A 14,748-nucleotide genomic window follows, 5' to 3' on the forward strand; every position below is an offset into this window, starting at 1 on the left:
TAGCTTTAGATTTACAGGCTTTTATTATTCACAAAGGCATTTTATTTATTTTGTGCGCAGGTAAAAATTAAAAACTGTTGTTCAAAGTGCTATTAGGAAAAAACAAACAAACTAATAAACCATTTATTATTATTATGTAAACTAATTAAATAATTAATAATTTTTAAAAGGTTTTATTAAGTCTATCAGAGCTGCTTACCAAGGTCACAACTATTTTAAAATATGGTAAAACAGTAATATTATGAAATAAATGTACAAATTTGAAAAATGTAATTTAAATTTTTAAAATATATTTGTTATTCCTATGATGCATTTTCAGCCTCATTAGTCTTGTTTTACATGATCCTCCAGAAATCATTCTAATATGCTGATTTGTGCTCAGTTATTAATAATTGTTCTTACATAATACTTTTAATGTCATTTGATTGTTTAATGTATATTTCTTGATCAAAAGAATTAGTTTCTATTAAAACACACACAAACCCCAAATATTTGATAGTTATTATTTCACAGTTTCTGCATTAATATTAAGCTGCACAATTATTTACAACATTGTTGGTAATGAATATTTTGAGAAACAAATGTGCATATTAATGTGAATTCTGAAAATTCAGCTTTTGTGGTCACAGCAATAAATTACATTTTAAAATATAATTAAACACAAAAGAGTTAAATTATAGTAATATTTTTAGCATATAAATGGAGAATAAAACTTAAGTCTTTTGTACTCACCAATGATGAGCACCATTTTTATTTTATTTAATTCATTTACATTTTTATTTTTATTTTAGTTTAGTGTGCAAGGAAGAACTTTTTCACACATTATAAAACATGCTTCACTGAAAAAAAATGATTCAAAGATGATTCCTTGAATTTACAACATTTTTTAGGTGGTTGGAAACTATTTATTTGGGTTGAACAAGTTTGAACTAAATTTAATTTGCTTCCGTATAAATTGTTTGCAACAATTAGAAAGCATTTTTTCAGTGTTGGTTGTTTCAACCCAAATAATATATAGCAAAGCAAAAGAGTTGAGAAAATCAATTAAATCCAGTGCTTGGGTTTGTCCATATTTTACCTGAATTTACATTTGTAGAGTGTTTTGGTAATTAAAATACAAGTGTAATAATTAAGTTGAGATTTCAGTTAGAGCAATGCTGCCTCTGAAGACTGGTTAAGTCCATATCTCTGTTCATTAGCATTAGTGCAGCACTGGCCTCTGTTTGACTTCTTACAGCACCCACACTTTTAGATTGTGTGTGTGTTGAGTGGGAGCGAGTGCCTGTTAGTTTTTTGCACAGTGGCTGTTCGCAGCAGAGAGTGCTGATAACTGGAAACAAGAGAAGAGCCAACAGTTGATTTCAGTATAGGAGCCCAGGAGCCCTTAAAGAACTGAAATAGAAAACAACAACAAAAAAATCATTAGGAAATGTAATTTACATCTATAGTGTAATATAGTTTTGCAGTATTATTTCTATTTTGAATTGACTATAATTATTATATTTAAAAGTTTTCCATTTAATTTACATGTATAAATTTAGTAGAATATGTAATATATAAATGAATTTGGTAGAATATATCAACACAATCTTACGGCAATTCGTAACTTTTTGATTTAGTGGCTAATTTTTATGAATTCGTACAATGTAATTTATACAATTTAGAACGATTTGCTCATCACCTAATGACGGTTGGGTGCCACGCCTCCGTTTAAAATCTTACAATTTCATACGACTGAACTCGTATGAATTAACCACTTAACTGACAAAATGTAAAATACTTACGTTTTCTCGTAAGATCAGGCTGAATATATATAGTTATAGTTATAAATTAATAAAGCTATATTTGGCTTTTTTACTATTCTATAATTCAAAGTTTATCTAGCATTTTGACTTTGTTTAATTAATATTTAAATAATTTTAGTTTGATCAGCATCATTTTGGCTCCCGTTTTATCATAAACATGTGACCAAATGTCCAGCATGTTTGTATGCTCGAATCATCCCCAAGCTCTTTCTTTTAGCTGAACCAGCAGGACTGTCTTTATCAGATGAATTTTACAAATATATAAAAAATAAACAAGAATTAAACAGCTTTCCACCGCACCAGCTAACACATTCACAGCATTGCAGCGCTTTTAGCAATGACTTTAAGATGAAAGAGCTATTTTAATAAAAGCAGCCTACGTCTTCCACCTCAGCAAAGATTTTTAACTACATTTTACCCAAGCAAATTAACACCGCCAAACCAATTCATCATGGGTAAGGCGAGGGCAGCTTGGAGCATTTGAGCATTTCCCACTGGAGTTGTTACAGGTCCCTGTTTGTGTTTAGACGTGACCTTCAGCTGTCTGGCGATCCCGGTGCTTGTCCTTTTTTTGGCCGGACGTCTCAGCCAGCTCCTTAGATCCTGTGGCAGGGGAAGCATTTATAACTGGCTGGATTGCCGCATCCTGCTCCTCCTCATGGGACGAGGACATATACCACGAGTGCCAGAGCCCCATTAACATACTGCTCTCTGAAAGACAAACCTAATCAAAAATAGACGTGTCAGTGCTTCGGTATGCAAGCTTATCACGCAATCTGACCCACAGGGGCAAGGCCAAGTTCACTGCACCGTATCCGTAACACTAAAAAGTGAAGATCCAGACTCAATCTAAGGCCAAGATTGTGACTTGGAAGGTGATGGTGGTGCGATGCAGGAGAGCTGTTTACACCTTCTTGTGACTATTTGATGCCTGTACTCAAATACTTTCTGTGCCCGCTCCTGTAAAAAGAGTTTTTAGATATGTGCAGGTTTAAAAATAGGTTAGGCCAACTTAAAAATATTTTTTATTACGAGGATGCATGTGTCTTACTGTATATGGGTCAAAGACTCAAAATACAAAGTGTAACAGCTTGAATTTTTTTCTGACATTAAAATGACCACACTGTAAAAATAATCCTGGTTGCCTTAAATTTTTAAGCTGAATCAAATTAACTTTATGAGTCCATTGAACATATGCTAAACTGATTTAAAACAGCTTATAAAATGAAGCTAGAACATGATTTACTTAGTTTAATAATGACCTAAAAACTGTCAGGACTAATTTATCGTATAATTGTTACAGTGTACCTATTATTCAATTGTTTTCTGAGCAAAAAATAAAAAATTACCGTCATAAATTTTAAAATGTCATTGATTGTAGTTTTTTATACCTCAAAAGAAACTTGTTTTGTGTATTTAGAACAAGAATCATTTAATAAAAAAAAACTCAGCAAGCATCAAAGCTGCAAAATACTGATTAATTGTCGTTTGAAATCTTTCTATTTTGCCACTATCTTTAATAACGTTTTTTTACGTTTTGCTGCAAGATTTCTTTTTAATTATATAAAATATCATACAAATGAACAAGATCACATATACTTTTTTAAATTACAGGCAAGTATTTATCTTGTACAAAAAATACATCTGATACTGAGTGATCATGAAACATTATTTTAGCCAAATTTGAGCAATTATATTCACAAAAGTAAAAAAAAGGTCAGTTTTATTTAAAATTGATTTAAATTGAATTTGATGTGGATACCAAAATGGCATGTAGTGTCTTTAACCCATATAGGAGAGGTGTGAACAGGGCAAAAATGACCTGACATGCTACTACAATGACACATGCAGTATTTACTAGTGTGTGTGTGTGTGGTACTAAGTAAGGTGTGACTAATTCTAATAAAGTGGCCGATAAGTGTGTGTGTGTGTGTGTGTGTGTGTATACACATACACACACACACACACACACACGCACACACACACACTTATCGGCCACTTAATCGGAACACCTTACTAGTACCAGGTTGGACCCCCTTTTGCCTTCAGAACTGCCTTAATCCTTCGTGGCATGAATTCAACAAGGTACTGGAAATATTCATCACAGGTTTTGGTCCATACTAACATGATAGCATCACGCAATACCTGCAGATTTGTCAGCTGCACATCCATGATGCATCATGATTGCACCACATCCCAAAGGTGCTCTATTGTATTGGGATCAGGTGACTGTGGAGGCCATTTGAGTACAGTGAACTCATTGTCATGTTCAAGTAACAAGTCTGAGATGATTCACGCTTTTATGACATGGTGCGTTATCCTGCTGTAAGTAGCCATCAGAAGATGGGTACACCGTGGTCATAAAGGGATGGACATGGTCAGCAACAATACTGTGGGCTGTGGTGTTGACACAATGCTCAATTGGTACTAATGTGCCCAAAGTGTTGCAAGAAAATATTCCCCACACCATTACACCACCACCAGCAGCCTGAACCATTGATACAAGGCAGGATGGATCCATGCTTTCATGTCGTTGATGCCAAATTGTGACCCTACCATCCGAATGTCATAGCAGAAATCGAGACTCATCAGACCAGGCCTGGATATTTTTTCAGAGCATTCTCTGTAAACCCTAGAGATGGTTGTGCGTGAAAATCCCAGTAGATCAGCAGTTTCTAAAATACTCAGACCGACAGGCACCAAATACCATGCCATTTTGTCACTTCAATCACCTTTCTTCCCCATTCTGATGCTCGGTTTGAACTGCAGCAGATCGTCTTGACCATGTCCACATTGAGTATTTGCCATGTGATTGAAGCCAACATTATTATTTTTTATAAGATTATATTATTTTATTTTCTAAGATCTTAATGATCTTATTTATTTTAGTTTGGCTGGAAAACATCTTTTAAAATAATTTTAAGGTCAATATTATTAGGTTATTTAAGAAATTATTGTTTTTGAAAGAACTATTATGTTTGAAAATGTGTCAAATAATTTATCTCCATTAAACAGCACTTGTGAAATATTTTTAAAAATAGACAAATTTTAAAGGAGGGCTAATAATTTTGTCTTCAAATGAAAAGTTCTGGTTGAAGTAAATCTTTCATCTCTGTTTTTTTTTACCATGTTATAAATTACCATGTTATAATTGTGGTATTTATTTTTGGTTATGTTTAGATTTAAAAGGTCATGATTCACACTCATTAAATAATTGCTTTGTACAGTTTTTATTTTACATTCTTCGGGTGATACAAAATACAAACGTTCCGGCACAATGCCTTCCTCAGTGTGAGGAAACATTAGTTGTGCCGAAAAGTTTGTTTTGTATCACCCGAAGAATGTAAAATAAAAACTGTACAAAGCAATTATGTAATGAGTGTGAATCATGACCTTTTAAATAATATTATTGACAAGATAAACGCACCAAAAAATAGTTTTTTAAAACCGTAAGCGAAGGGCAAACTTCATTACACAATATATTTAGAATTAGACACTGTTTTTTTTTCTAATTACAGTTTTCCATGTTCAATATAAGAGTGAAGTGCAATCTGTGATAATACATGTCATTTCTTCTTCTTCAGCTGCCAAGGAGGACGCTCCCCCTGCTGGTTTGTACATACACCTCCTTACTCTGCCTAATGCTTGTAATCTGTTTAATAAAATGAGTGCTTTAAATGCAGTCTGGCTCACTATCAGTATCTCTTATTTCACAGATAAACCTGCAGAAGGTGAGTCCACTGCTCTGAATTCTGCCACAAGCTCTATTTGTCTTCATTCAAGCTGTTAAAGCTACAAGGGCTAGTTTTGTCTTGCAGATTTAAGTGTGTGTGCTGCAGCCAGGGGTTAGAATTAAGATTAATCGAGTGATGTGCTGAATCACATATATCATTTAAACCTTTTCTAATATATCTTTAAATATACAGTCAGTACACAAACCTAATTGTGTTCTAAGTGAATTTTTTATATGCTTACATACTGTCATAATTAGGTACACCCCATTTTGAACATTAATATTTTCATCCATTTCTCAGTGAATATGGGCATTGTATTTTGGTGCATTTAAACAAAACAGATTTATTAAACAGATATATTTATTAAAATAATGTTTTAGTCACCAAACATATTTAAAAATGTAAATATAATACAATTAAATCCAAGCAAAATATTTCTAAATAATTACAAACTACAAAATGTAAACTAAATTGTTCAAATTTTTTTTCTTCTCTTGATTTTTCCTCTTTTAAAAATTTGTATTTAATATTTTTCTATAACATATAGATTTGGGTGTACTAGTTTTTGGACCGTTATCGTAAGTTATTTTGTTAGATAAGCCCCAGATTTGGCTTCAGTACTTATTAATCTAATGTATATGCACAAATATAATATTGTATAGCTTCCTATTAAAAATATGAATTTAAGAGATAGATTTGTGAGGGGTGTACTTATATATGCTCAGCACTGTATATATAGTATGTTGCTTAGTTAATGAAATTATTCATCATAATGCCTTAATGCATATAACAACATACTAATATGGTTGACTTGACCTCCTGAAGTAATAAATAGAAGGATGGCAGGCATTAATAAATGTGACTTTAAATATCTATACATGGCGAACCATATTTATTCACTATTTCTTCTCTAGATAAGCAAATTTACATAAATTACAGTACATTGTTTTTAGCTACATAAATAACACCATAGCCTACTTAGCTCACTGCTGAAAATACATTGTAAACAAAAGCTCAGCATGCTGTGCTGTAGAAGATAAGTCCGGATTGCCGTGCTGCATGCATTTTAAAGCATGTAATTTTTTTATACAGTCTAAACCAATGTATTTTTAAAAAATATATGAGTCATTTTCCAAATGCAGTGGGAGATGACGTCACTGCCATTTAGATGGCAAAATATGAGACTGCAGCAAACACTATACTTGGTAAAACTTTATAATAACTACACACTATGAATTAATTAATAAACTATTCAAATCAACATTTATATTTCTTATTCTTCAGGCATATAGTAATGGTTACTATCTATGATAATAAATGCTTTATTAACTTAACTTCATGCAGTTTTGTGACTATTTATGCTTTGTAAATCCCTTTTAAATTACAATTAAAGGTGCAGAATAACAGGAGTGTCAAAATACAGTTAGAAATAAATCCAATTAAATAAAATTGGATAAAACAACAATATAATAATTTAACAATATATTATGATATAACATTTTTAGATTATTAATCGAAATTTAAACTTTACAGTAATTTTATTTTACATAAGACTGCAGATTTATTTTTCATTTGATACAGTCTCATTTGTGTATCTAAAAACTTATAGAAATTTATAATCATTTCTTTCTTTAATTGTCATTTATAAGGAATTTATAAAGCATAAATAGTCATCACTTTGGATTAGGTCACAAAACTGGATGAAGTTGAGTTAATAAAGCATACAAATGAACTATCAGTATACGCCTGAATAATAAATTATATAAATGTTACTTTGAATAGTTTATTAATCATTACTAACTAATTCTAAATGATTCTGAACTACTCTTAAAAATCAAATGGTTTGTAAATAATGCAATACTGAATTTAGTAATGAACAATGAATAAGTAGTTAACTATGAAAATACAATCACTAAGCACATTATAAATGAATACAACATTTGTATCTGCATTTATAAACTGCTTACTAACGTTTATTAATATAGTTAATGCTTAACAGATAATGAACTAACTAATTGCTAATGCTTAATAGATGATTCTTAGTGTGTAGTTATTATAAAGTGTCACCCTATATTTTAAAAACAACATGTACTGTAAATGGTGTATATTATATTATATTATATATAGCTGTTACTGCTGATTTTTTTATCATCGTTATTATCATATAATTTTATTGTTATTTAGTGGTGTTTTTTTTTTTAAATGACAATGAAAGTGCCACTATAGTTACACTAAGAATATAACATCTTCTAGAACACCTTTTTTTTTTTACTGTGTGGTGCATAATTGTTTTCTGTCCTTGATCTTAAAAATCAGCATAACCCCAGTTGTGCTACTGATTTCTATTTTCTTTAGATGTAACATTCAGTATTGCATTGCATTTCATGCAGCAGAAAATAGCTCATTTTTCTGTAATGTGTCTCTGAATGCACGTTATATTCATAGAGGGTGGTTTAGGATCTCATTTTGTATTAAAAACATTGCACTGCAGTTACAGAATGACTCTTATTAACCTGTCTTATTTTAAAACAGCTTTACGTGGTTTAAATATTTATGCATCTATAAATTTGTGTGTGCGCACAAGTGCATTGACTGGTGTTTGTATGCAATCTGATTATGAGCTATTATGATAATGTTGGCTATTACCAGAGAGCACACACTGATCATGTGCATATATGGTATGTTTGCATTTCACGGTTCACACCATCCTGAATTTGTTGTCATAAAACTAACACCCACGCTACGATACGAATCGTTTCTTCTGGAGGAGAGCCAAAGGCATGGGTGAAGGGTGAGATCTGTACACGGTGTAATTTGGTGTCGACATGTATGGCCATTAGGGCACTTTTTCATTCAGATGTGTTTTATGTTTCAGTGTGGATGTGTGCAGTGTGACCAGCTTATAGTATTAGGACACAGTGTAAAAATGTCTGCATCATATTACTAAAAAAATAAATAAATACAAGTGTTTGACAGGTTTGCTGCTGTTCGGTTTTATTTTTACAGTTCTGGTTAAACTTTCTCTCTATATCTAGACTCCAGGAACAAGACACTGGGACGTAGTCTTTAGAAATATTGGTGTTTTAACACTTCTCTCTGTGCCTTAACCTCATTATGCTTTCATTGTTTTGTTTAATTTAGATGATGATGGCCGTGATGGTAAGGGAAAACAACATTCCGCTTGGCTCGCTGTGTGTGTCCTTATTTGTCACTGACTGTGTCCGAAAGCTAAAAATGCTGCCTCTACAGGCAGTACACAACAAGGCACGTGTTATGACTGTATTAGCTTTGTGAAATCAACTGAAGAACACAGATAAACAATATACTGTTGAAATCATGTATTGGTCCATCGATGGATTTGCTCTTTGGTGTTTGGACTTTCAGCAGTGAAATTTAAACCACACTGAACTGAACTAAACTGAACTTAATCTCTGAAAACTGGACAGACGCAGTTTTAATCTACTAGAACTTCTATGTTAAGCTGCTTTGACACAATATACATTGTAAAAGGGCCTTAGAAATAAACATAAATTGAACGGAATTCAGGATTTTCCAGAAAATCTAGAAAAAGTTATTACTCTTCTGAATCTCACTTGTGGAAGTTTTGTGCGAGGGTGCCCTCTGGTGTTGATTATAAAAAAATACAGTACATGTTAATGTTTAGATCTGTGTATAGTCCTGGATTTTTAAAAATTATGTCATATATTTACCTTTATGTATTCATTTTCAAATATATAATCAAAAAATGGTAATCGACAAAACCAGCATTTTGCGACATTCAATAAACACAATAAATAACATTACAATGTTTAAATGTGACCCAGGCCCACAAATCCAGTTGTGTTAAAAGATTTGTACATCACCTGAAAGGTGGATATAAAAACGTTCCATTGATGTATGATTTGTTATAGGATATTATTTGGCTGAGATTCAATTATTAGTAAATCTGGAATCCGAAGGTCAAAGAAAAATCTAAAAACAGAGAAAATCGTCTTTAAAGTTAATTAAGTGCTTAGAAATGCATATATCTAATGAAAAATTGAGTTATGTGATGTTTAAAACACTTTGTATAAAACACTGCCTGCATTTTTATTACCTGAAAGGGTGCCTTGTGAGCTTTCGGACACGGCCAAAGAGCTACCTGTTTTCTGTGACTGTGCATGTGGTTAAATGTCAGTCACTGTCTCTGTCGGTGGCCCACAGGTCTGTCACAGGGGTTCTGACTGGCCAAAACAAGACCAACAAGCAAACAAATGGTTTGAAATCTGAGATTGCTTTGGCGAATGGCAGCAAGGCTGCTTTTCTGACCATGTTAGTTTACCGGTCAGTCGACAGTGCTTGGTCTTTTTGAGGCCATATTGGTTTTTGAGCCTTAACAGAATATGATGTCTACTCAATATAATTTTCACCAAAGCATCCAGAATTTGTTTGAAATATTTTATCCCCTTCATGTGCTGTAAGCTATTTTAGAACTTTAGTTTGTTTAAATATAAATTTAAAGTCATGAATAGCCTGCACCATGTATTACAAACACTTATCTCAATAAGGTTTTGGGGGAAAAAGAACCCTTGTTTAATTCAGAGATGCTCCAAAGTGACTAAAATAGTTTACAGCACCTTAAACTTTACTTTTGTTGTAGTTTAGGTGAAATAAGTTTTCTTGGATACATTTCAGATATATACTTTATAGTTATTAAAGGGTATATATCAAGGTATGTGTGATGAAATGCATAATGATGTTTCATTTCAACCTTTGGGCATCATTTTCCAAACTATATTTAAGAAATGCAATACTATTTAATCAAGATTAATTAGGTTGGTTTTACTTTTACAATTCATTAACCATGACAGATAGACATTATCTTAATGTATTGCGAATATGTTTTAATCAACCCCCCTGGAATCTTTTTTAGAAATGTGGAGACCATTCAAAAAGCCGAGGTTGTGCAGTATAGTGATACTCTGAAGTGGTTGTCCCGATGAAAGATTTACAATTAGAATTAGCTGGATCTGTTTGAGATCCAGCTTTGAAGTGTAAAAGTGTGAGGGTCAGAACATTTAGTGACTTGAGGTTAGGAAACCCAAAACTGGACAAGCATTTTCACAGTGTACATGTTTAGCGGCTGATTCTTCTACATGTATCTAATCTGGGTTAAGTGTATCTGGGTAAATCATCTTCATGAAATAGGATGGTTGGGTCTAAGCTTTATAAACAAAGTTTCAGGAAAACACTTATGCAAAGCTATTCTGAATATAAGCCAAGCTATTCATTGCACCGTGACTCCTTGCTCAGTGTATCATATTAACTTGCATAAACATAAAACACAGAGTGAAGGTTTTGTTCTCTGGTTTTATGGAAAAATCCCTGATCCCACAAAGAATAGTTTTTGTTGTGCACTAAATAAACACACATGCTTTTTTATTGTTAACTGTGACTTTTTCCTGTAGAGCTGTTATCTGACTCTGAAGGTGAGATGGAAAAGAATGCAAAATAATTGGTTTTAAATCATCAGCCATCAAAGCCACCCAAATAACTTGAGTTTAACCAGCATCGACCAACCAAAATCCACTCATTAGTATGATTTTAATGGTTTTTGTGGGACACTTAAGTTGATTGGATTGGTATTACTGGTTAGTAAAGCAAATAACATAATAACAGCCATGCGACTTCTTCATTTTCAAAAACTCAAGGATGGAAGGACATCGTCTACATGTGTTAGTATGTACAGTATGTGAGAATGCCTTCTGAAAGGTCAGTCTTAAAAGAGCCAATGTCTTGACCTATATAACATCTAATGGTTTCCCTTACTCTTTTTCTCTCTCTTTTTTTTCTTTGATACAGAATTGCCTGAGGATGGTAAGACACATGAATCCTTTAGCATGTATTGTCAATGACATATACATGAGAGAAAAAAAAAACAAACACATTTTGGTATTTGCCATGCAAAAGGAAATAGTGTCTTTCACATCCCAGTGCAGATCCCGAAGCGATAGTTCACCAAAATTAACACAAGAAAGGATGGTTTAAGAGTGAAGAAATGATGTCAGAAATGTTATTTTTGTTTGAACTATTGGTAAGGGTCTGGAAGGGTTGAAATGTGAGAATCTAGAGCTGTGTTTTCTTTTCTTATAAGCACTGGTATTGGTTTGCTAAATGTTGTAGGGAAGCGCTGCTTACAAGTCAACTTGAACAGTAGATATCATGAATGATTCACTCTTTTCAGCCTCTTTTCAGCTCAGGTCTCAGTGTCCATTCATGTAGGCTCTCAGCAGTTCATATCAGTTTACACGTTTTCTCTGATTCTGCCGGTAGAACATGTCCCAGGAGAAGAGTCTCAGATGTCTGAGATAAGTGGCCTGTTTGTGGAGAGGCCTCAGACTGTCGCTGCCATTAAAGGTGAGATTCTGCAATGATTCTATACTGCAATGCTGAATTCTCTCACAGATTGGTGTGCTCTAATTTATTTCCAGGCATAAGTCTGTGTGCTACTTGTAGGTTTTTAGTGACTTGTTCTGCAGTTTAAATCATTATGTTAGTAGTTGGTGGGAGGTTACTTCGGAGTGTTATTGTGAGGGAGTGAATAATTCACTCATCTGATTTATTTGAAACACTGAATCATTCAGAAACCTTAAGAATTATTCATGAATGTCTTTGTAAGTAGGTCACAGAGCCAATCAGTTGGTTTAAAACTCTGATTCATTCAGAACTAAGCAAGCTCTTGGGCCCTACCATACACCCAGCGCAATAAGGCGCAAGACGTGTTTGGCGCGATTTGTTTCTAATTTCAGACCAACGCAACCCTAATTTTCACATTTTGCACCACAGTGTTTAAATAGTAAATCCATTTTAGTAAGTCCACATTGTGGACTCATGGGTGTTCCGGTCTAGAAAGGAGGTGTGTTAAGGTGCAACTGAAAGCTGGTCTAAAGTCCAGCACAGATCTGTTAGTTGTGTGCCTTAAATGCATACACATTGCTTAATACACACAGGAATTACAGCAATAAGTAAATATATTTACAAACGAAAAAGAATTATAAATATTATAAAATGTTTCAAAAATTGTTTTTTACTATATAAATATAAAAACTACTGCCTCCATGCCTTCTTCATTTCGAGGGGCTTTTTCAGTTAATTTATGACAATTCGCATTTGTATAATGTTATTATTATTAGCAGTATTATTTATTATATGCATAATTAAATTTGTATTAATAAAAACAACTTTAGATTTGTCCACCTGTCGGGTTTTGGATCATATGGGGCATAAGAATAGGATGTGTGTTTAGATATAACTCAGTTTTTTGACCACACTTCGTTATTATTGTTCATATATTTGTTTGCTGGAAATTAGAACTGAATTTAGAAATAGTTTTGAAACAAATCTTTGTGCGTAACAAACAAAATTAAATATGTAGGCTAATGGATGTCTTCAATGGAGTGCTTACAACACTGTCTACTTATCCACAAAAGTAAAGAAGTAAAAAGTAAAAGTAAAGTAAAGAGGCTGAATGGAGGAGGCTCATTCTTTATCCTCGTGCTGCAGATGGTCTGTTTAACTGTTTTCTCGCTAGTGAAACATTCAGTTTTTCCACTTACAAAATCCGCCATGTGAATAGTCTTAAAGGGAATGGGAGACAAGACTCTGATTGGTTTAATGCAGGTTATGCTCAAAACACACTCATAACTCATTAAGAGAATAAGCACAACCCTGTTAGACCATGCGCTGCGGCGCAAACTGCATTTTTTCATCCTTAAAATAGCAAAAGTGAATGTCAGACATGCCCTTAAGGCTTTTGCGCCATGCACTTTAGACTTCGCACCTAGATTTTTAAAATAGAGCCCATTGTCTTCGCAATTGAGTCAGTAAGTTGTTTACCCATCTGATTCTATCCAAGTTTTTCAGAATCGGTATTAAAAAAAACATTTAACTGTGCTATTCTATGCCACTTTTTAGTAAAATAGTGTAAGTAGTGCATTCACACTAAAAATTCTTACAAGAATGAGTGCACTTTAAATACCCGGTGGATGTACTTATTCAGCCAATAAATAGAAACGTTAGACTCTTCGTTTTAACATTCCTGATCTGTGTAATCTCGAGGACACCGGTGCTTTACCAGGGAGCCAAGGATGATCAACCAACTTGCAATATGCTCAAAAATATTTGCGAAAGGTAGCTAACATATTAATATGAGCTATTAGATATGCCTATGTGATGTACATGAACAAAGGATCTTTATTTCTCGTGTTCACTTCCCCTCGATCAGTATTTGACTGAATCAAAAGTGCGGACTAAGACATTAGTGGACTAGGGACTAACATATCATAACTGATGAAATTCAATCAAATATTGTCTATATCATGGAAAATGACCGTGAAATAAGTGAAATAATCATCAGCTTGCCATGCGTTAAAGGATTTTAAATACACTTTGCGGATGCAACCACCCTCTGTTATTGAGTATACCTTACATATAAGCTGTATTGCTTAAAAAACATAATAATAATAATAATAATTTAATCATTCATTTTCCTTTGGCTTAGTCTCTGATTTATCAGAGATCGCCACAGTGGAATAAACCACTAATTATTCTGGTGTTTTTTAATGCAGCAGATACCTATCCATCCGCAACCCAGTATTGGGAAATACACATTCACTCTCACATTCACAAACACACTCATACACCATTGACAATTTACTTAGACCACATGTCATTGGATTGTGGGGGAAGCCTAAGCACACAGAAATGCCAACTGACCCAGCCGGTAATATTTATTTAATTCAGCATTATTTTATTTTCATTTTGGTAATAGGAAAGGATGTCACCTTTGTGGCTAAGGTGGACTCCTCTCAGATGTTAAGAAAGCCAGCTGTTAAGTGGTTTAAGGGGAAATGGCTGGATCTGGCCAGCAAGGCTGGAAAACACCTGCAGTTCAAAGAAACCTATGACAGGAACACAAAGGTGAGTTAGGGAAAGTTGTTCTCTTGTTAGCGACTTGTTCTCTAGAGCTGCGAGTTACCATTTACATTTCTCTGTGCCAGATTTACACCTATGAGATGACCATCGTTAAGGTCGTGGATGGAGATGCTGGAGGTTATCGGTGTGAGGTCACGTCCAAAGACAAGTGTGACAGCAGCGCATTTGATGTTACAGTCGAAGGTAAGAATTTAGGCAGTTATTAAGTGGCTCAACATTGAAGTTATCAGTGCCAG

General features: G+C 33.6%; 1 protein-coding gene across 3 annotated transcripts in view; it reads left to right on the forward strand.

Annotated features, from left to right (window-relative positions):
* mybpc2a (myosin binding protein Ca) overlaps positions 1-14,748 on the forward strand; it is a 59,259-nt gene that overhangs the window by 17,098 nt on the left and 27,413 nt on the right. The window contains exons 2-8 of one of the 3 annotated variants that reach the window (XM_056453592.1): positions 5,390-5,416; positions 5,522-5,536; positions 8,681-8,698; positions 11,381-11,395; positions 11,852-11,935; positions 14,349-14,497; positions 14,578-14,695. In XM_056453592.1, coding sequence (XP_056309567.1) covers positions 5,390-5,416; positions 5,522-5,536; positions 8,681-8,698; positions 11,381-11,395; positions 11,852-11,935; positions 14,349-14,497; positions 14,578-14,695 — 426 coding nt within the window. The remainder of the gene's footprint in view (positions 1-5,389; positions 5,417-5,521; positions 5,537-8,680; positions 8,699-11,380; positions 11,396-11,851; positions 11,936-14,348; positions 14,498-14,577; positions 14,696-14,748) is intronic. The other 2 variants (XM_056453593.1, XM_056453594.1) reach the window with 2 other exon arrangements.

This window comes from Danio aesculapii, chromosome 3 (genome assembly GCF_903798145.1).
Source record: "Danio aesculapii chromosome 3, fDanAes4.1, whole genome shotgun sequence".
Classification (NCBI taxonomy): Eukaryota; Metazoa; Chordata; class Actinopteri; order Cypriniformes; family Danionidae; genus Danio; species Danio aesculapii.